This window comes from Lissotriton vulgaris, chromosome 7, assembly GCF_964263255.1.
Source record: "Lissotriton vulgaris chromosome 7, aLisVul1.2, whole genome shotgun sequence".
In the NCBI taxonomy this organism is placed as follows: domain Eukaryota; kingdom Metazoa; phylum Chordata; class Amphibia; order Caudata; family Salamandridae; genus Lissotriton; species Lissotriton vulgaris.
The window spans coordinates 1,764,963,497-1,764,984,982 of NC_141695.1; the positions used below are offsets into that span (position 1 = coordinate 1,764,963,497).

Consider the following 21,486-nt stretch of genomic DNA (forward strand, 5'->3'; position numbering starts at 1 on the left):
AAGAGCACATTTGCCTCTTAGTGCCAGGATTCAAGCTGAGGCCCTGCTCCATTCACATCAACCCAAAGCTGACTCTGGTTGCTTTGATGATGGTCACTGTCAGTCAACTCCTTCCTATATTATATTTCAGGATTCCTTTCCAGTTATGCATCTTCTCATATGGTTCCCTTCCAGTGATTCAGATAGCAGGTCATGGGTAGTGTCACTTGTCTCTCCTCGACAAAGGCCAGTGATCCTGGTGCTTCACATATCACTGGTACATACCTAGAACTCGTTCGCGCCATGCACTGCTGATTACATCACATATTACATCACTCATAACAATATTAATCCATTTGTAAAGCACGACCAATCACCCCTAAGGGTCTCTAGGCGCTGGGGGGCATCAGGAAGACTAAGCAAGCTATTGCCCAGAGTCACATGGTGCTGGGCTGATCTGCCACCGGCGCCGGGATCGAACAGTGATTCCCAGATTCCAGCATCAGTGATTCAAAATATTGTAAATATTTTCAATAAGCTTATTCACCTGTTACAGCCACTATGTTAATTTTGATGGAATCATCTTCACATATAGTCTGCTTTGGATGAGGCATTCATTTTAAATCAAACATTTTTACATATTAGGGTCTGATGCACACAAGTAAACTTTCACTTTTGTGTAAGTTTGTCTAAGGTTAAGATTGTTTGCTATGCACGAAGGTATTTTACAATTACTTTATTTACGAGTTCAGAGTCTCTACACATAAAAAGATAGTTCTGTCCCTTTTATTTAAATTGGGAGACTCCACACATGCAAAGATTGAACTCGTAAGAAACCTTTGTGGATAGTAAAAAATCGAAAACAAAAGTGCAAGTTACTTTTGAGACTCAGGCACAAAGGGGCTGATTCACAGAACTAACTTAAGACAAAATCCTAAACTTACTACTTTTGGTATTCACAGAAGTTAGGATTTTGTCTTAAGACAGACTTAAGACAGACTTAAGACAGAATCCTAACTTAAGTCTGTCTTAAGTCTGTCTTAAGACAGAATCCTAACTTCTGTTTATACCAAAAGTAGTACGTTTAGGACTTTGTCTTAAGTTAGATCTGTGAATCAGGCCCTTAGTGTGATTTCTTGTGTATGGAGAGAAGAGAACACACTAATAAACATGATCCTGAGCCTCACAGGACTAATCAGTCCTGAATACAAGCGCTACTTATTCTGAGGCTTCGAATTACTTATCCTCCCACTGCTATTTGCAGGCTCTGGCTCCAGGGTCTGCAGGCCCCGCTACATGGAAGCCTGTATCGGTTAATTGCCAGCAGATTCTCCATGATGTTACTCATTGTATGTGCTTATTGTATGTTAAAACCCAATATTCTCCAAGCTGCTGCTGTGTGCACAAAACTACCCAACTAAGAGGCTGCAAGAATTCATGCGCTGTCAGTGTTTGGACGATTTATTAAGTCAAAAATATTGTGTGGACTAAATATTGTGTCAAGAATATTGAGGATAGTTATATTGTGAAGGTAAGTTTCTATGGGTAAGCAAAGTTTGACTATACGTAACTCCACATATATGTACAATGAGAATATATATATGCATTTTCATAGTACACAGATGTGGTGTTAAGAATAATAAATCTATACTTACCTATTTGCACTGACTTTCTTGATATTTTGCACATCGATATGTCTGACATTTTGAGTCCTCGCAATATTTTTAGCTTTGATATTCTATCAGCCAACCTCCTCGTTCTAATTTCTGTACTTTGTGAAAAGTCTCCTAGAGAAGTTAAGTGTGTTTCTCTTCTCCCTTATTGCAGGATTCGGCTCAGGAACACAGATATTCTTGGGGTCACAGAACATCAGCCGGTAGAGACTGAGTCATCATACCAGCTTAGTATTTATGAGAAAGAGTCTGAATAGCTATAGTGCCTCACTTGCCCTCCTAACTTTTCCAGAGAAACAAGTGTGATGACACCGCAGAATTCAACACTCTTGACCCTCTAAGGGATCGCAGTACCAGGACACACCTTTCACTCTCTCACTTGTACTTGTTCACAATAGGATAAACAAAAGACAAAAAGGAAGTTTATAATATTTATTTAAACTATTGTGCTCTAAGAGGCAGTATTTGGGCCACAATTTGACAACAAAAGCACACTATAATTATCATCAGCATGGTTAACAAATCATATATCATATAAAGTCCTGTCATATTATAAAACAGATTTGCTTAACCCACCCCCTTTCTTTTGAAGCTAAATGATTATATATTTTAAATCCCCGAGATTAGTGGCGGACCCTGTACCATGGCATTCATAGGTGGATGTTCTACATCTCAGCTGACGCAGCTCTCTTGCTTCAGGATCTTCACTCAGTGTCTGTTTTTATCAGAACCCATGTCCTCGGTTATATGACAAGACATGTGTGCTCACAAACAGCAGCTGCGTGCTCTTGTAATGTCTAAGTGCTAACGTCTGACCAGAGAGAATAACAAGGGGCATTGCTGTTTGAGCTTGTCTAGTGTGTTCAGACTAAATCCCAGGAAAATAACAGAACACGAAAACATATGCAGGTTCTGTGTGAAAATTCGATGTGCCACAAAAGCAAGCGTGTTATGTAGTAATGTGTGCAAAGGGAATGTGGCCTACAAAGTGTACAACTAAGCTAACACAGGGATAACGACAATGGGCCATGTAGGAAACAGACAACACTCTGGATTTGTCAGGATAATAGCACAATAAAAAGCACTAGATGATATGAATGTAATTCTCCATTCTTTCAGGATATTACTGAGATTCCATATTCTATCAGACAACCCCACGTCTACTTTCTGTACTTTGAGAAAAGTCTCATAGAGACGTTAGCTGTGTTTCTCTTCTCTCTCTCCCATTTCCCCTTCTTCTAGGATATCACTTTGCTGACAGCAGCAGTGTCAGATACTGTGAAGTAGGAAAGACTCACAGTCTCAGCAGGGCCACTAGCAGAACATCTCAACAGAATCCTTTACATGTGTGTTATCGAACAGCAAAGCACACATGTGCGATTGAAAAGCAAAGCCTTTCTTCAGCCCCAGGTCCAGATTAGAACTTCTGAAGACATGGATATGGATCAAGTTAAGGCATGTTCCTCACATCTAAGCTTTAAGATGCAGGAAGGAAGGAAAGAAGTTGCTGAGCATACAACAGTATTGCTGTCCTGAGACTCTTCCTCTCTCCACACAGCAAAGAGAACCAGACATGGTGGACCCTCTCGTTCAAGGTGTCACTCTGCATCAGTACTCGCTATGGACTGAGCTTGAATGACTCATCATTCTGCTGTGACTCTTGCAGCTCTGAAACTTACATATGCAGCAGTCATCCCTGATAGGTTTTTAGGGGCATATTAGCAACACTTTGCGATAACTATAGCAAAAACGTGCTTAGCGCTCTTTTTCCTAACGCCGGCTATCACAGGTTTTTATCATGGAGATATCACTTTATTAGCAACGCGTATCTCCAAGGCGATGAAAATTACTGCGACAGCAGGGAAATCGCTGTTTTGCAGGGAACCTCGCTGGTTTTCCAGCGATGTTCCCTGCAAAACGGCGATAACCTTGCTGATACGACCCTGTGGTCATATCAGCAGAAGGGAGCAAGATGAACTGCTATATCGGAAAGCACATAGAGACTACCTAAAAAGCTGTAATACAGCAAGGAGGACACACTTGGGTGCACGCATCATTGAGGCCAAGAATTCTTCCTAGGAACTGTAGAAGATATTAAAGGACTTTACTAACCCAAAGGAGAACAATGCGGCCCCCTCCCCATCCCCCCACACAGGAACTATGTGAGGACTTAGCCAGGCACTTTACCAATAAGATTGACCTGATCTATCAGTCCTTCGACACGGCTAGGGCAAATAAAGGAGAGGGAGACGCTCCTAAAGAATTCCTGCCGGAAGTTGGCTATCCCTGTAGGTTGGATTCCTTTACCGTTACAACTAAAGAGCAAGTAGGAGCCCTACTAAGCCATGTAAAGTCGGGCTCGCCATCTGACCCTGTACCACCGGCGGTGATGTCAATACTTAGCCCTATCCTAGCAGATGCACTTTCAAATATTTGTAACATCTCGCTGGAGACAGCCATATTTCCAAATGAGTGGAAAAGAGCGCGGGTCAAGCCTCTCCTTAAGAAGGTGACAGCGGATCCGTTTGAGCTGCTGAACTACAGACCTATTTCACTCCTCCCCTGTTGTGCGAAGGTTCTGGAATCTCTGGTAAACCAACAGCTTTCCTATTATCTGGAACAAAACTACCTCTTAGATCCCTCTCAGTCTGGTTTCCGTGCATCACATAGCACGGAGGCTGCACTGCTGGAAGTGGTGGATACCATCAGGATGACACTAGACAGAGGGATTCCTGTGATCCTCGTCCTCCTCGATCTGTCAGCACCATTTGATACCATCTCTCATCGGTTGCTGCTGGACAGATTGAGGGGGATTGGGGTGAGGGGTGAAGCTCTTGAGTGGATCCAGAGCTTCCTATCGGGACGCATACAGAGCATCCAGTTGGGGTCATACGTATCTCAGACAAAAGGGGTAGACCCTGTTCAATGCCTATGTGACACCTTTGGCTGACATCATCAGAAGCCATGAGTTCGAAACCATCTCCTATGCGGACGACACTCAGCTAATCGTCCCCATCGAGGAAGATATTATGTCAACCCAACGAAAATTTATAAGCTGTATGTCCAGTATCGCCGTCTGGATGAGGAGAAATTTCCTACAACTTAAGTCCTCAAAAACAGAAATTTTGCTTTTCGGAAAGGCAGAGAAAATGTGGTCCCCTGAGTTGAGGCCACCCGAGCTAGGGGAGGCTCCGCTACCCAGGAGATGGGCTAAGAATCTGGGTGTCAGGATAGATGATGAATTATCTATTGAGGAACAGGTTAAGATAGTACCGGCACCTGTTTTGGCACAATGAAGATGCTCAGAAAATGTTTTCCCTGGGTCCCTCTGTCGGCGAGGAAAACCCTTGTCCAGTCACTCGTGGTGAGTCGGCTGGACTATGGCAACTCGCTGCTGGTGGTTACCAGGGAGGACCTACTAATGCGTCTACAGATAGTGCAGAACACCACAGCCCGACTTGCCCTAAACAAACTGGCACGGACTCCATCTGCCCCATTTGCTGAACCAGTTACACTGGGTCCTGGGGAGGAAATGAGCTACCTTTAAGATGCTCGTTGTTTTTTTTAAATCATTACAGGGGAAAGGACCTGTGTACCTCAGTAATAAACTCAGGTGGTATCAACCTGCATGACAATTAAGATCTAGGAATGCCAACCTTCTGTGTACTCAGAAGATACAGAGGGCATGATAGGGCGGTAGAGCCTTTTGTCACCTAGCTCCGAGACACTAGAATAAATTGCCAATAAACATCAGGGCTTGCAGCGAGTTACCCAGGTTTAAAAAACTTGGCTGTTTTAGATGGTTGTGTCCTCCATATCTTCTTCTACAGCCCCGAGAGATCCCCTTGGGGATGATTTGTTTGCGCTCAATAAGTCTACAAAGTAAAGTAAAGAATCCACCCCCTATGTTAGGGATGGCCAAGTCAGGATTTTAGCAGACGTTAGATTTTGTCAAAAACAGATGTTTTCGCCAAAATCTGCCTTGTAAATATCGCGATGTAAACATCAGCGATATTTGCAAGGTAGTAAATGTAGGCGTACTTGTAAAGCACACTGATACTCCAGAGTGTCCTGGCGCTGTACTCATACCGCTAGGGAACCCTTCCTGGTTTTTCCCCGTGAAATGTCCACTCCTGGGGATCCCCAGGGTGCAACCAGGCATCCTTAGCGCTGTTGGGGGCCGTTGTGGAGACTAAGCAAGCTATTGCCCAGAGTTGCAGCGTGGGACCCATGATTAGAATAGGCACTGAGGCGAGAAATCAGGTCCGGGGAATTATGAGCCCAAGACCCGCCGAGGCGGGAATTGAACCCTGGTCTCTGGCCAGACCTCTGCATCAGGGTCTGCCACTCTAACCATTGAGCCACACTTCTCCACGTAGTCCATCTGGGGTACGCCCAGAAATGCCCACTTTGCATCTCGTTTGAGATGCAAAGGGAGGCGTTGGGAAAAAGGGTGCTAACATGCGATTATGCATGATAGCACCCTCTTGTAAATAGGGTGCTGGTTTTATCTCAACTTTTTTGGCTTAAAGCCCTTGTAAATATGACCCTTAGTTACTTATGATGTTGACACAGAGGCGAAAGGACTTCTAGGTCTATCAGTCCTTTGATTGTTGTTTCTTCCATTGCCCGTACCATTATTTCTAAACTATCTAGAGAACTGTGATTAGTTATCACCAAAGAATTAGCATAAGATTGGAACTTTACTAGTTGGAAGGATTGGCAGAAGTAGGGAGAGATTTGACTGTAGGTGAAACAAGTTCATTATTGAAGATGCAATGTGATACGAAAAAAAGGTTCAAACTAGTAGCCGTGCTGAGATAAAACCAGTATATTACAAGCCAAATCTGTTCAATGTATCAGCCAGGGTTGTTGCAGGGAATCTGCTTAGAAAAAGAACTATGCCTGGGGCCACTGAACATCAGTATGTCGGAAGTGAGTCACCATACCACATCAGTACCTCTGAGCCCAAATCAAGACTAGCTCATAGTGCTGCACCTGCCCTCCCAACCTTTACAGAGTAACAGGTAAGTTGGCGCCCCAGAACACAGACTCTAGACCCTTTCAGGCATCCTGGTAGAAGGCAATCACCTTTCATTGGCTCACTCATACGCATCCACAATGCACAGAAAAGAGACACAAATAAAGCTTATAATATTTATTGAAACTATTATGCTCTATTTTGCAATAACTTCTCTGCAATCAAAAGACACACGAAAGTAAAAAATGTGATTAGCATAATTAACAAACAGTACTCAATGAAAAGGCCTGGAATATTGGAAGACAGTTGTGCCTAAACCTACCCTCACTACAGAAGCACAGTGATGTATTAGCGATCGCTGGGACTTGTGGGGGGCCCCATCTCTAGCATACATAGGTATTTGTTTTACATCCCAGGGAGCAGAGCTCTTTCTCGTCTCAGAACCTTTGCATGTTGTGAATGTGTCATCTCTGTTTTCAAAATGACAAATTTTGTTTTTTATGATAAAATTTATCCAACCACAGAGCTAAGACTGCACAGTTTTTTTTTTGACCTTGTAGGAAATATTCTGTCTAAATCCTAGCAGAAGAACTGAATAATACAATATTTACAGACTATTTCTAAAATAATGTATAGCAAAAAACAAGCCTCTTTAACCAAAGGCAGCACACTACCTTTAAGAAATACACAGCAGGGGTTTTCAGTGTATCAGACAGGGTTGTGCATAGTATCACCGTAGGATCAATTCAACGTATCATAGAGGGTCGCACATAGTATCAGCCGTAAGAAGTTTTCAATGTGTCAGAGAGGGTCACTCATGGTATCAGGGGTAGGATCAATTCAACGTATCAGAGAGGGTCGTACAGAGTATCAGCCGTAGGAGGTATTCAGTTGATCAGATAGGGTCAGCTGTGCAAATGTTGAATTCAGTTCTGGGGCCTGTGAGGAAGAAACAAAAGAGAGCATGAAGACACTTCTCAGCCTAAGTTTGGGGTTAGTCAGGAGCTTATAACAACATTATAGGGTGCATAAGTTTTTTAAGCAATTAATGAACCATATTTTGATAAGTGGGCCCAGCTACCATTTGAACCCCATGTGCTTCCAAGGTTTTAAATATATTTTAATAAATTCTTAACGTTGTGCCCTTGTAGGCTGAGTGGAAGCGAGGGGAAGGATAGACAATGGAGACACGTCCATGTCTTCAGACTCTACCTGTCCAGAGTGTGATTTCAAGCACTCCTGTAATTAGACTGCTTGTTCTCAGGTGAAATTCCTCTTTCCCTGGAGTTTGAGGGGGCTCTGTAACCTGAATGTTCTCAATGATTGACCTTTTTTTGTGCTACACCTGCTATCTGCCCATTTGTATTTTGTTTTCTTGGGATCTCATGCTGAATAACACTCCTGAAGGGGTCTATATTTCCCTCCATTATAGGTTAAGGACCTTAGAGGGTATACTAAATATAACAAAACCTGTGCCCACCAGGATCCTTACTGGGTGATGGCTTCATTTGCTTCTCTGCTACAATTTCCAACACAGTCGATGAGAGGTAAAACCCTCTCAATGTCACTGAGTTCTTTGTTTTCCTCTTGGGAAGCAGCCTGGAGCAGTTGCATTGTCCTGCTTCCATCAGCTACTGCTCCTGCATGCAGTTATCCTGTTCTTGTCTAGGAAGATCACACAGTTGGTCCCCCGGCAGTGCTCACTTTTGGGAGAGTGATTTCAGTTTATTAAGACCACCCCATGCGAGTTTAATGTCCATTCTCAAATTCCACATTCCTGATACAGATGCCAAGGGCAGATCCTTTTCAGCCTTTAGTGTCAGTTTGTGCTGCAAGTTGACCCCTCCTCTGCGTCTGCGGATGACTTTGAAAGGTTTGGAAATACTTTAATCCAAATTACTTTCCAACATAGGTTTTCACTAATGTTTTCAAGCAATTAGGAATGCTCAGTTGTTTCTTGTGTCTGTGGAGTTGGGTATGGTTGGGAAACTGCATATACTCTATACTAGTCTTTATACTCAACACATGCATAGGATTGTATCCTAAATATTGATTGAAGAATATTTTCCCCACGGTAGTAACTGGTGTAATAGAGGGGGGTGGAGGCCTAGCAAAGAACCCTGAGGGACCCTATGCCCTCACACTGCCACCCAGACCCCACCGACTCATGTTCATGTACCAAACCACTGCAACCAAACCCGGCTGAGCCAATAGTCATTAGTGTGACACACACTTTTTCAAAGAGACCAACATGCAGAGAGGCAGAGGGCATACTAGAAGCAGTGCCCTGTGTTATTAATATAAAAAATGGGAGTTGCGGGGGCAACAGTCAGTGCCCCTGGCATCATATAACTTGAATCAGTGCAGCCAGTGGTGGCTCGCCGAGGGAGTGCTGGGCGGGGTGTAGTGGACTCAGACTTACGAAGGACAGAACTCAGAGTAGCCTTACTCTGAGTCTTGTCCGTCGTAGGTCCGAGTCCACTACCCCCCCACCCTGCGCCTCACCACCCTGCAGAATTCCCTCGCCAAGCCGCCACTGAGAAGAGTCTTCAGGAAGTTTCATGGAATGTACCAATGGACGCGCTATCCATTCAACAAGATGTGAAGAGTAAACTCACTGACTAACTATTGATGTACAGCATCGGACAACTTGAGGGGTCTCTTGGTGTTATGATCTTCACTACCTTCATCGCTTGATTAAATCTGGATTTCCTTCTTTTCTTCTCATTTTCAATTTCCTTGCTCTGTATTGCAAATTTACAGAACAAAACTGTGCTTGGTGAGATGCTGCCCACACAGAACTGGAGCAGAAACACCGTTTGATGCCTGACCTCGGAGCTAAGTGGCCTGGGTTCAAATCCCAGCTTCCAGTTCACCAATATTTGTGATCCTGGGAAAATGAAGGGACCTCACTGTAGTTTGGTTTAATTCTCTCTGAAAACTGGAGATGCCGAAAGGTGATTCAGGTTGAGGCACTTAGGGCAAAAATACCAGTCCCATATTTTGAAGTGAAAATGAGCAAGGCTTCTTTCAGGAAAAGGGTCAGAGGTCGACCCTCCTTTACAAAATATTTGAAGAAAACTGGACCAGATCATGCATTTTACAACATGGGGCTTGATTTGGATATCCCGTCTACCGTAATAAACATTCTGCTATATCCGATGGGATTTATATTTCGATGGACGGGATCCGCCACCGCTGTGACAGAGTAACCCGTCGCCAGCATCTAAGTCAGACCCATAGTTTTTCAATTAAATTAGCTAGTAAAGCATATGTTATTGGAATTATTCTGAAAGGGAAGACATTGAGCATTTCGATTCTTGAGTATCTGCCATGTACCCTAAAGCATTACTTGTCAGCATCAGCTAATCATTGATGTGCACATGAAGCACTTGCGTTTATAATTTTTTCACGCAACGCAGCAATACAACTTGCTGCGCTGCGCTTCGTGAAGGTTGAGAGGGCAGGAATGCCCCATATCTCTCACTTCATGGCACATTCCTGTCCTCTGCTTGGACTCGCGCACTCAGTGCACCCTAGCTCCGAGGCCGGCACGCTAGCGCTGTGGTGCAAGGATGCCTCTGTTGCAGGAAGGATTGTTTTTTTGTATAGAAACCACAAAGGCTTTTTTACCACTTTCTAAATATATCGCAGAATGCAGAATTCTTAGAAAGAGGAAACAATGAGGAGAAATTAAGATATTTCTCCTCGTTGCACCTCGCCTGTGCAGGGGTAGTTAGTTGATGCATTCCTAAGTTTTCCAGTCTTCTTAAATCTGGGAATGCGGCAAAATCCATAGGTGGCTGCGTGAGAACCATCCATGTAACGCTGTTATATTCCCGAGTTAGACTTATGTGATGAAGCAGCTTATTTCTTACATTTTCCTCACAAACAACATTTTCCTCAGTAAACTGTTGCACGTAATTGCGTGTGTGACAATGTTGGATTACTTTCTCTGAAACTAACCTTATTTATACGTCTAGCTTTGCACAACCTTTATGCCTTAAACATCATGTACAAGGTCTCCTTTTGCACTATGTACAAAGGTCTCTCTATCCTCATCCTCAGATTGACAGGGCTATCTATATATCCATCACAAGGCTGCTTTCTATTATAAAAGAAGATCATCCCGCTAGAGTAGCAGAGGAGATACTTCCGCTGACACCGAGGGTGCTTGCATGCTGAGAAAGCATTACGCAGTGGCATACATCTCATGAGGGGTGTCCAGTTTGTGACCAAGATGGGCTCCTTAATTCTAACCCATCAGGTAATGGGGTTGGGTCATCCCTTGGGGGGATTCTTGGCTCTACACAGACTCTAGGTAGAGTTCGCATCGTAGGAGTATGCTCAATTACTGCCTGGTTTATAGGCCTGCATTTATACATTGCTTTAGGCACCATGGTGGAACTATATCTACTATTCACGCTTTCGGTGCTTGTAATCACATGTATTTGCTTCTGCCTATTAATCATTACAGCAACAAGTGTTCTATAGAAGAATAACGCTGGTTCAATAAATATATGAAAACGTCCCACTGTGTATTCTCTGTATACTTCTCTGAGAACAGGGGAGGAGGAGTGACTGAGCGAAGGGCTCTGTACTGTTACCACGATCCCTGAGGGGTCAGAGTTGTCATGTTCAGTGGTTGCTGGATAAGGTTTGCTCCCTGGTAGGTTAGGGGGGCTTACAGTGACACTGTGACCTAGATGGTCTATACGCCAACATATCCTGCGGGGATGTCCGAAATCAGGCCCTTAGTTTATATTCTCCAAATAATGCGCAGATTCTACGGATTAGTAGGAACTACACAACATGGCACCGCCAACGTTGGTTAGGCACTTATTTAATGGCCAAATCTGAGTAGTTCAGTTGTGCTTTCTCAGAGACCACTACTCACATTAAACCGGAGGCGTCCGTAGTGGAAAGAGGGAATCTACCTCAGCTGGGTAGGTAGGTCCTATGTATGGGCTGTAGGTTTTATCAATCTTGAAGGATTAAAAATATTTCCATATTGTACAAACAAAATTTCAATAAGTTAATTTAAATAGAAAACTTATTTATTTTTTATGTTTACAATGGCCGATCAGGGAGAGTACGTTGAATTACAATCAGCTACTCTAAATATTTCAGAACATAGCAGCCAGGCAGTTGCTATGAAACTATTACAACATGGCGTCCCAGCAACGGGTGGATATGTTACCTTCGTGGTTGAGACACACAAAGCATTCAGGACAGAGGCATGTTATTCTTGGGTTTCATTCTCAGCTGTAGACGCACGCACAAAATAGTTTCACACTTACATTGAAGATGAGACACCAGATGAATACGTTCAATATGTGGACATAGAAGTGAAAACAGCCCACTGTGAAATCTCTGTACACTTCTCTGAGAACAAGTGAGCATGAGTGTCTGAGCAAAAGGTTCTGATCTGTTACCACGATCCCTGAAGGGTCAGGGTTGTCATGTTCAGTGGTTGCTAGAAACCATTGGTTCCCTGGTTGGTTAGGGGGGTTACAGTGGCACTGTGAGCTAGCTGGTCGATATGCCAACATATCCGGTTGGGTTGTTCGGAATCAGGCTTGACACCAAGCCCCTAGTTTCTGTTGTCCAAACAATGCACAGATCCTACGGCCAGTAGGAAGTGCACGGCAACGCCAGATCCTATGTATTAATGGGAAGTACACAAGAACGCCTTACCACAGTAGAATAATATAAGGCAGTGACTTGCGATGTCTTCTGTTTCTCCAGGTTACCATGCCATGCAGGAGTATGCAAGGTGGCCTGGAGTGACATGTTACATCTCATTCTGGGATTTAAGGCACCCTGCATCCCTTGCGTAGTGCAAGGGTGATGCAAAACCTGGACAAATCCAGCCCTGGATGCCTAAATGACAAATAATCATGGCGCTCATTACCCTGTGCCTGATGTTAAATTAAGTGCCACACGAGAAACTATTCTTGATGCAGTGTGGTCATTCCTGTTCTTTTGCGAGTTGTGACCTCATCAAAATGCATTTAGGAAATAAGATACCATCAGACAAAATTATCGGTGAAGGTACATCATGAGTGTGGAACTATTTCCAATGTGTGTGCCTATTTCTCACATTCTCCAGGGTGCCGCTCAGATATCTTGAGGTGCTGATAATAACATGACACCCTATGTGCAAACCGCCTGTCTGGGGTTGGCCTGATAAAGGAAGGGGTTTCCAATCTGCCAGCGGTGTTCCTAAAACAAGCCTGCAGCATGCATTGTTCATGGATTGTTATCAGTCCACCTGTGTGCACATTTTTTACAGGTTAAAACATAGATTTATAGTATACCTCAGAGTTGTTTATAATGTTGCGATACTCGCATAACAGAAAAAAGCACAGATTTCCATGTAAACTTCCACACTGTCACAGTGTGCACATAACACACTCAGCAAAGGTCAAATCAATTGGCTCCCCAAAAAATTAATTAATCACAGAGTTTTATTCTCTTGGTTTCTGATATCTTTCATTCTTTAACTGTACCTCTCAGATTTTACCTCCTGACTTTTCTTTGAGTGCATCAAAGTATGCAAAACATCAAATTTTAAAGTTAGCTAACACTAAAAAATGTGGTGCATGTAAACATAAAGTGACTACCCTGGTGGGAATATCAGCTTTTTATTGCTTTACCTTAAAAAATGTTATAAGACGAAGGATGGATATACATTACAACTCTACTCTCTACTTTTATTTTTATTTTAACTTTGAAATAAAAAAAATAAAAAAATAGTTAAGGATAAGTTATAGTTACGAAGTCTATGCCACTTCAACCCACTCTACTCTACACAAGAATACTTTACAACTCTCCACTCGACAACACTCCACAACATATTTTTTATATCAACAGTAATTAAATTTTAAAAAACAAAGGTTAAAGATTAGTTATAGCTATCAATCAATCTATCAGTATTTGTAAAGCGCAGCACTGTCACCCCTGGGAGGTATCTGGGCGCTGGGGTGGGAGGTATCGATCGAAAAGCCTGGTCTTGGGTTTGTTTCTGAAGTCTGCCAGGGGGGGCGTTCTGTTTGGTTTGGAGGGGCAGGTCGTCCCAGGTCTTGGCAGTAATGTAGGAGAAGGTGCGGCCCCCGCTGCAGCTGTGAAAAATACAGTGGGTGGGCAAAAGGGCTATTGAGGGGGAGTGCAAGTGTCTTGCAGGTAGATGGAAGTTGAGTCGGTGGTTGATGTAGGACGGTCCTCGACCGTGTAGGCCTTTGTAGGTGTGCGCGAGGATCTTGAACTCTTCTCGAAGGGGAGCCGGTGGAGATTTCCAAGATGGGGGTGAGTTGGGTGCATTTGGAAAGGTCCCGGATGAGTCTGACTGCAGCATTCTGTATGGTCTGTAGTCTCCTGAGGAGACAGGTGGAGATTCCGGCATAAAGTGTGTTGCTGTAATCAGGCGGCTAGTGGCGAGGCCCTGAGTGAGGCTCTTTCTGATGTTGACTGGAATCCATCTGAATGTTCTGCAGAGTGTGCAGAGGGTGTGAAAGCAGGAGGTGGCCACTGCATTGACTTTCATGTTTCCTGGTCAGTTCAGTGTCGAGGATGCTGCCTAGATTTTGTGCATAATCTGTTGGCCTGGGTGTAGGATGGGTTCTGCTGGCCATCAGCTGTGGTTAGTTATAGAAGTGTTTTTTCCGAAGATCAGCACATCTGTCTTATCAGAACTGAGTTTAAGGCAATTGTCTCTCATACAGTTGGCTACATTGGTCATGGCGTTGCAGAAGTTTGTTCTGGTGGTGGAGGGGTCTTTGGTGGGCAGGAGGATAAGTTGAGTGGCGTCTGCATAGGGAATTATGTTGAGGTTGCGTGATCTGGCAATGTCTGCAAGGGGGGTCATGTAGCTGTTGAACAAGGTGGTGCTGAGGGATGATCCTTGGGGTATGCGCTTACATTTTTCTTGGGTTCAAACGTGAAGGGAGGCAGCCAGACGCTCTGGTTGTATCCTGTAAGGAACCAGGCAATCTGCTTGAGGGCCTTTTGCTGTATGCCGATGTTGAGGAGGTGTGGTTGGATATGGTGTTGAACGCAGCCGAGAGGTTAAGGAGGATCAAAGCTACAGTCTCCCCATTGTTGGGAAGTGTTCTGATGTCGTCTGTGGTAGCGTTCAGCACAGTCTCTGAACTGTGGTTGGATCAAATCCCAATTGGGAGGCGTCAAGCAGGTAGCTTTGTTCCAGGTATCCGGTGAGCTGTTAGTTGACGGCCTTTTCCAGTACTTTGTCATGGTAATGGAGCAAGGAGATTATTCAATACTTTTTAAGTTTTCTTGGGTCAAAGCAGGATTTCTTTAGGAGGGGTCTGCCCCCTGTGTGTTTCAAGCTGTCCGTGAAGGCTGCTGTGGTGATGGAGGTGTTGATGATGCTGGTGAGTTCCTTGCTGATTTGATTGGTTCTGAGGTTGAAAAGCCAGTTGCAACAGGTGTCAGTGGGTGCCCCGTGAGTGGATGGATGACATGATGGCCATTGTGGTCTGTGCGGTCAGTGGAGACCATGTGGTGATCGTTTGGCTGGTGTGCGCTGGTTGGACGAGACTGTTGATGTTGAGCACAGTGGGTTGGGCATCACAGTTGTTGGTGGCGATCTTTCTGTGGTATTCCGAGAGGGTGTAGGAGAGTTCTTGAGAGGGGTGTATTGTGTTCTATGTGGCTGCTGGGTTAGAGAATTTCTTAACTATTTTGTATACTTTTTTCATGTGATAGGCTGCGGTATCGATGCAGGCTATGATGGCTGCTCTCTTGGGCTCCTTGATGCTCAGGTGGTAATTGCTAAGGGCTGCTTTGTGAGAGGCTCTGTCGGAGTGGTTTTTCGTGGAGTTCCATCATTTCTCGAGTCAGTAGCAGTTGGGCTTGGTGGTTCTGACTCAGTGGTATAACAGTTGGCTTGTTATGAGATTTTGGTGGTTTTTGCTGGTTTCGGCGGGGTGACTCTTTTGATGCATTTGGTGATCCACGCAGAGAAGTTCTGAGTGGCCTGTTCTAGATCTGATGAGGCATCGGGTTGGCTGGTGCAGAGGGCCTAAGTCCACTGTGTCTCTGTTACCTTACGCCAGCTGCGGTGGGAGCTGTGATGCTTGCTGATGGTGTGAAGATGGTGTGAAGAGGACCAGAGGTGAAGTGAACGCTGGCATTGTCAGACCAGGTGAGTTCTGTGATATGGCTGAATTTGACTCTGTCTCTGGAAGGTGAGATGTGATCGAGTGTGTGCCCAACTTTGTGCGTGGATTCAGTGACCAGTTGGGTGAGCCCAATGTTGTTCAGGTTCTCCAGTAGGGTAGTAGAGTTATTGGGCTCATCTATGTAGAAATTGAGGTCGCTGAGTAGGACGCAGTGGTAGGACTCGATGGCTAGGGGGTGTATAAGGTTGGAGATGGCATTGCAGAAAGCTGGTCAAGGTTCCGGGTGTCTGTATACGAGGGTGCCTCTTATTGTTGTCTTAGCATTGGTCTCTAGATAGAAGTGGAGGTAATCTATGAGAGGTGTGTGGTCTCACTTTAGTGGTGATGAATCGGTTGGTTTCCTTGAAGATAATGGCAATACCTACACTGTGTTTGTTAGTGCAGTCGCAGTGTATCATCTTGTAGCTGCATTGGAAAAGTTCTGGGTTGTATGTGGCCTTTAGAGGAGGTGTGGTGCGGGATCTTGTGTAGATTGGTGATCTTGTATTGCATGAGAAACAGCAATGGCGGCAGGTGAAGGGTCCTTTGGTTGCTTGTGGGGAGGCGGTGCAGCAGTTGTTGTTTCGGTGTGTGAGGTCTAGGTTCAAGAGTCCCTCAGCAGTGTAGTGGAGGGTGACGGGAGGACCAAGGCTCCTGGTGCCGGGCGCAATGCAGGCGAGGACAGGTACCGACAGACATGCCTTTTGCTTGCTGCGCAGTCACACTGTGGCCTCCATTAAGTAGGTACTGGGGGGAGGGCCCCGTTGTGGGGGGGCAGAAGAAGGGAAATGGCAGAAGGAGTGAAAAGGTGGGAAGAAGGAAGAAATGAGCAGAAAAGGCAAACCAGAGCATAAAAAGGCAAACTAGCGTGTAGAAAAACAGAGCACAGAAAAACAAGCAGAAAAAGCCAAAACAGAGGAGAAACAGGCAAAAAAGAGAGCAGAAAAACAGAGCACAGAAAAACAAGCGGAAAAAGCCACAACAGAGGAGAAACAGGCAAAAAAGAGAGCAGAAAAACAGAGCACCGAAAAACAAGCAGAAAAAGCCAAAACAGAGCAAGAAAAAGGAAAAACTGAGAGCAGAAAAACAGAGCACGTAAACACAAGCAGAAAAACAAAATGGAAGGCAAGACACAAGCCGAGGAGGTTGACGCATAGGGCAAGCGGAGAGTAGCAGGTCTACAAGGCAGTAGTGGACTGCCGAAGAGCTGGACAGGAGTACTGTTGCAGGAGGAGCTGGCATGAGGACCTGCTCCTTAATTTATTATTTAAAATGTAATTTAATATAACTTAATTTACTATTTCTAAGCAAAATATACTTAAACTGCACAAACATAAGAAAGTTTTGATTGTACGTTAATGTTTATTTACACCCCATCCAAATAGTACCACACATCACCGACCTCTGTATTAGGAGCTGTGAACTCGCTGGCCAGACTACAGACTCCTAATGAAAGCCACAATTGCCCCCATTTTATTATTCTCATACGCACACTGCCCTCCAAGGTGCTCATCAGGAAGTTCTGTCCCCAATGTGAGGTTGGTGCTGAGCCTTACTCTGTGCTGGTCCACTGAGGTTGTACAATTAACTTATAGCCTTTGTACGTCCTTTCTCTGCCTCTCAGTGGATACATTAGGCATCAGGTTGCTGTGTCCTTATTGTTGGAGATTGCTTCTGGTCTGCCTCATGCTTCCCCCTCAGTTACAGCCACTGATGTAAAGACGAACATTACAGTCAGAGGTTGGCCCTCAAGTGAAGTCCTTAGAACATACGTACAGAACATTGTCAGAGGATCGGATAGCGCCAAGACGCCTACGGGTAAATGTAGCGCTTTATAAATATTAAAAATAAATAAATAAAATAAATAAAATAGCCATTGCTGCTCAGTCTGTAAACCTATCCCCAAATCTAGTCTCCCTAAGCCCACACATGACAGGACAGAGAATGTTGTATTCCAGGTCTCAGCAGTTATAGGGCCTTTTCTGGTGCAGTTCAGCTCTCTCCTGTTCACATAACACAGCTCAGCAACTTACCTTGCTGCACTGCCTCAACTGTCAGTAAATCTAGGCCAGAATGTTTTCCTGGAAGAGGAGGCTTCCACTATACATCTTATGCAAAAGAGCATGCAAACATATGTGCACCATAGTGCAAAGGTTGTGCGGTGCACTAGGCAGACTTAAGGAGCGTCAGCGCAGAGGGAGACAGCAGTAGTACGCCATTTTAAATTCATACTTTAGCTGCTCTGTTGTGCTGTGCTAAAAATAATACATCTACCCCCACTCCCCCCGAGTGGTCTATCGCCTCAGTCATTCTTTCTATTCATGTGATGCTGGGCTTTTTTATGGCTTTTCTATGTGGCTGAAGATAGTGTAGATATTACAGTGAGGTGAAGAATATGACGTTTCCCATTGCTTACCTTTGCAGGTGGTCGTATGTTGCCTGATCTCCATGCTTTAATGCCTGCAAACAAAAGAGACAGTATTAAGATACATTCAGAAGAGACATCCCTGGATTGTATTGAGATGAGCAATCTTACTCTGACTTTTGTTCTGTGGCATTTATTTTGTTTGCTTCCTCCATTCTATTTGCTCTATCGTTTCTCTTTTATTATGTTATTGTTATGTTATAGTTATGTTATTGTATTCTTGAAGTAAATGAGAGAAGGCTTGTATATCACATGTCCCTGAATGGGTGTGATTTCAGTAAGGGGATGAACAGTGGAATGGAATCTCCTACGGTCCTTGATCATAGGCTTCCACCAGCATCAGGACAAAGTGAGGACAGACCCTCTGTGTGAATGCGGCCCTCTACCTGGTTTATAAAGCCGTTCACTGAGCTCATCTCAAACTGATGACTAGATAACCCTTCTTGTCTGAGTAGGGGTCCACTTTCTACTAACCTATAAAAGAGATCCAACTGTTAGGTGAGATACTTCTCAGTGATGGAGTCATCTTTTGAAACATCTCGCCTCTGGACATGCATGAGGTACGGTCCACGCTCTAGTTCCCTACAGCAGAGATCCAAATGTAAGCAGCTTTTAATGAAGACAGCCATCTTGTGGAACATCTCACCTCTGAACATGCAAATGGTGGAGTTCACTCTGCATTTCCCAGCAACAGAGACCCAACTCTAAGGCCCCATGCTTCTCAGGGAAGGTTGTTGTGAGAAGTTGGCCTGATATGTAGTGTTTCCAATTCTGGAACCACTTGGTATCAGTCCAAACAAACCCCAAAGATGTCTGGTTGTAAGTCAACCTTGTTAGACAAGCTATCCTAGTGGTAGCATGGACTAAGCAGCCTTAAAGGCTTAACTTAAGAGGTCGTGTTAAGCGAGCTGTTTTACCACATACAATCCTGTAATCAAATGAAAGGACACCACACAAGTATATATTATAAAAATATATGTATTTATTTCTAAATTACTCCCCAGTACTCTTTATGAGGAAAGGGGCACAAGCGTTAAATCAAAAGCACAGTAAAACATATAAAGTTGCACAATTATGGATGAGGGCGGGTGGCCACTCAAACCATATACTAAAAAAGTGGTATAAGGAACACCAATCGAACAGTGGTTAGGCCTAGGGCCTAGAGATTTGCTGGGAGCAGTCAGGACTAGCAATGCTGAAGTCGGGAGTAGCCCACAGGAGACGGGTGCAGCACGGAAAGTGCGGCTCGCACCAATGCAATGTCAATGGTGCGTAAAAGTTAAATAAAGTGAGTTAAAAGATACTTCCGCTGAACCTAGAGGAACAAAACTTTAGACACAGACCCTAGAGGTGTGTACCAGTGTGGGAACACCGGCGTTGCAATGTTACCTCACCCACAGGCCGTGGGTGCACAGGGTCGAAGTGGCGTTGGGTTTTGACACGCAGGCTCTTGGTGCTTGAAGCTGTTGCAGCTGCAGGCGATGTGAAGCAGAAGTGTCCGGTGCGATCCAAGGGTGGATCGAAGTAGAAAAGTACCTGAAAGCAGAGGGGACAGAGTCTGGGTCACTTAGCAGTGACCAGGGTGGAACCAGGACGGAACCAGGCAATGTCAGGCGCAATCAGATGGTCGTCGATAGGCTTCTCTCCTCTGTCACGTGGGCTCTGGGGCATCTGCGACGTCCAGGAGCAGGTCACGATCTGTCCCACGTAGGCTCTCGCCGTCAGCACCGTCGGCTTCAAGATTGCAGCAAACAGCACTTGGCAAAAGCAATCCACGCGGAACCGGGAGATTGCTTATCACTCGAACCAGGAGAGTCAGAGTGGGGGCTCCTTTTCACAGGAGCTGGTGCAGATCTGGAGCAACCAGAAAAACAAGTCGTATTTCAGTTTTCGTCGGCACAGGGGCCACAAGCCAGCTGGTAAGTGACCGGGCCAACGCGTCGAGCTGCCACAAGCAGAAGGGCCCCACGCAGCACTCGTCGAGTGTGGAGGGGGTAGCTTTGGTGCAAGTGTAGCTCGGGGTGGGGGCTTCTCAAACCCCGGTGCACAGCTTCGAGGATCACTCGTGGGCTGCACGGTCAGCGTCTCGTGGCCTTTTCAAGATGGCGTGCCCCACGCTTCCAGTCGCCTCCACTGGTCTCAGCTCTGCAGGGACTGTGGATCAGGCAGGGAGAAGGCAGGCAAGCTTAATCTTGTCGATCTCTGTCGCTCGAGTTCCGGCGGGAACTGCAACAAAGCAAGGGTCGAGGGCTGGATGGTGCCTGTTTGCACAGGGTGGTCACTCCTTGACCACAAGGGAGATTCTTCAGTCTTCTGCGTTGAGTAGAAAGTCGAAGGGTCCAGAATTCGTTTCTTATGTTTCTTCAGGATGATCTGAGTTGCATTGGCACTGCTCCCACTCTTATTCGAATCTGGTGGGCTGGACATCCTGCTAGGTCCCCTCCTATGGGTGGGACCCAGGAAGGGGGTGGTTACACCCCTTTCCTTTGATCCAGGCCGCGCTGGGACAGGGGCTGGGAGGCCCCAGAACTGGTTTGGCCGGATTATGCAAGGGGCAGCCTTGTGCTCCCCAGGCAGTGTCTGGTTTCTTTGAAACCTCCCTACTACAATCCACTATCTCCTGTCTGGGGTGGTTTGACACCGCCCTGCGACAGGAAACTCTTTGTCCAGGCCACCATATGCTGAGTTTCGGTCAGCAGCAGGAGGCCAGACCCGTGTCTGTGGCAGAGGCATCCGTTTTGTGGATCTGAGGCTCATTTTAAATCAACCGCGTTTCAGTAAAGTAACATGTCTTATCCCTCTAGAAGGGTGGAATGCTACCCCCGTCGCCAGAACTGGCGAGGGGGTAGTATTCCAATTCGTATGACACCTTACACGACATGTTTTGATAAAGCCAAACCAAAGTTGCTATATAACCGCGAGGATTATAAGGCGCTTAAGAGTATATGGTATGGCGTTATCCCGGATCAGCTTAGGGAGTTGTTCCCGACAGCTGCAGACAGGCTCAGCTCATGCCAGAGCTCCATCTCACATAAAACCACGCACTCTGCCTCCAGGATTGATGAGGCCTTCCATAGGAGTGGCTTACAGGCTATATATGTGTCCAGATATAGGTGTAGATATAGGTATACTATATCTAAGCAAGGGGTGATTACGCCCACTTGCCCCAGCTGAGTGATCAGCCAGTTGTGTCAATTTAAGAACCAGCCAGGGGTGGCAAAAGCTATGCTTCAGCCCCCGGTAGGC

The 21,486-nt window shown here is 45.2% G+C and overlaps 1 protein-coding gene across 2 annotated transcripts in view; it reads right to left on the minus strand.

Moving 5' to 3' along the window:
- Positions 1-2,070: 2,070 nt before the first annotated feature.
- Positions 2,071-21,486, minus strand: part of LOC147706617 (cell adhesion molecule CEACAM8-like) — a 139,161-nt gene continuing 119,745 nt past the window's right edge. Inside the window, exons 7-8 of one of the 2 annotated variants that reach the window (XM_086933108.1) lie at positions 18,232-18,275; positions 2,071-7,572 (exon numbers count right to left, since the gene is read on the minus strand). In XM_086933108.1, the coding sequence (XP_086789234.1) occupies positions 7,560-7,572; positions 18,232-18,275 (57 nt within the window). In that variant the 3' untranslated portion in view covers positions 2,071-7,559. The remainder of the gene's footprint in view (positions 7,573-18,231; positions 18,276-21,486) is intronic. The other variant, XM_086933107.1, reaches the window with a different exon arrangement.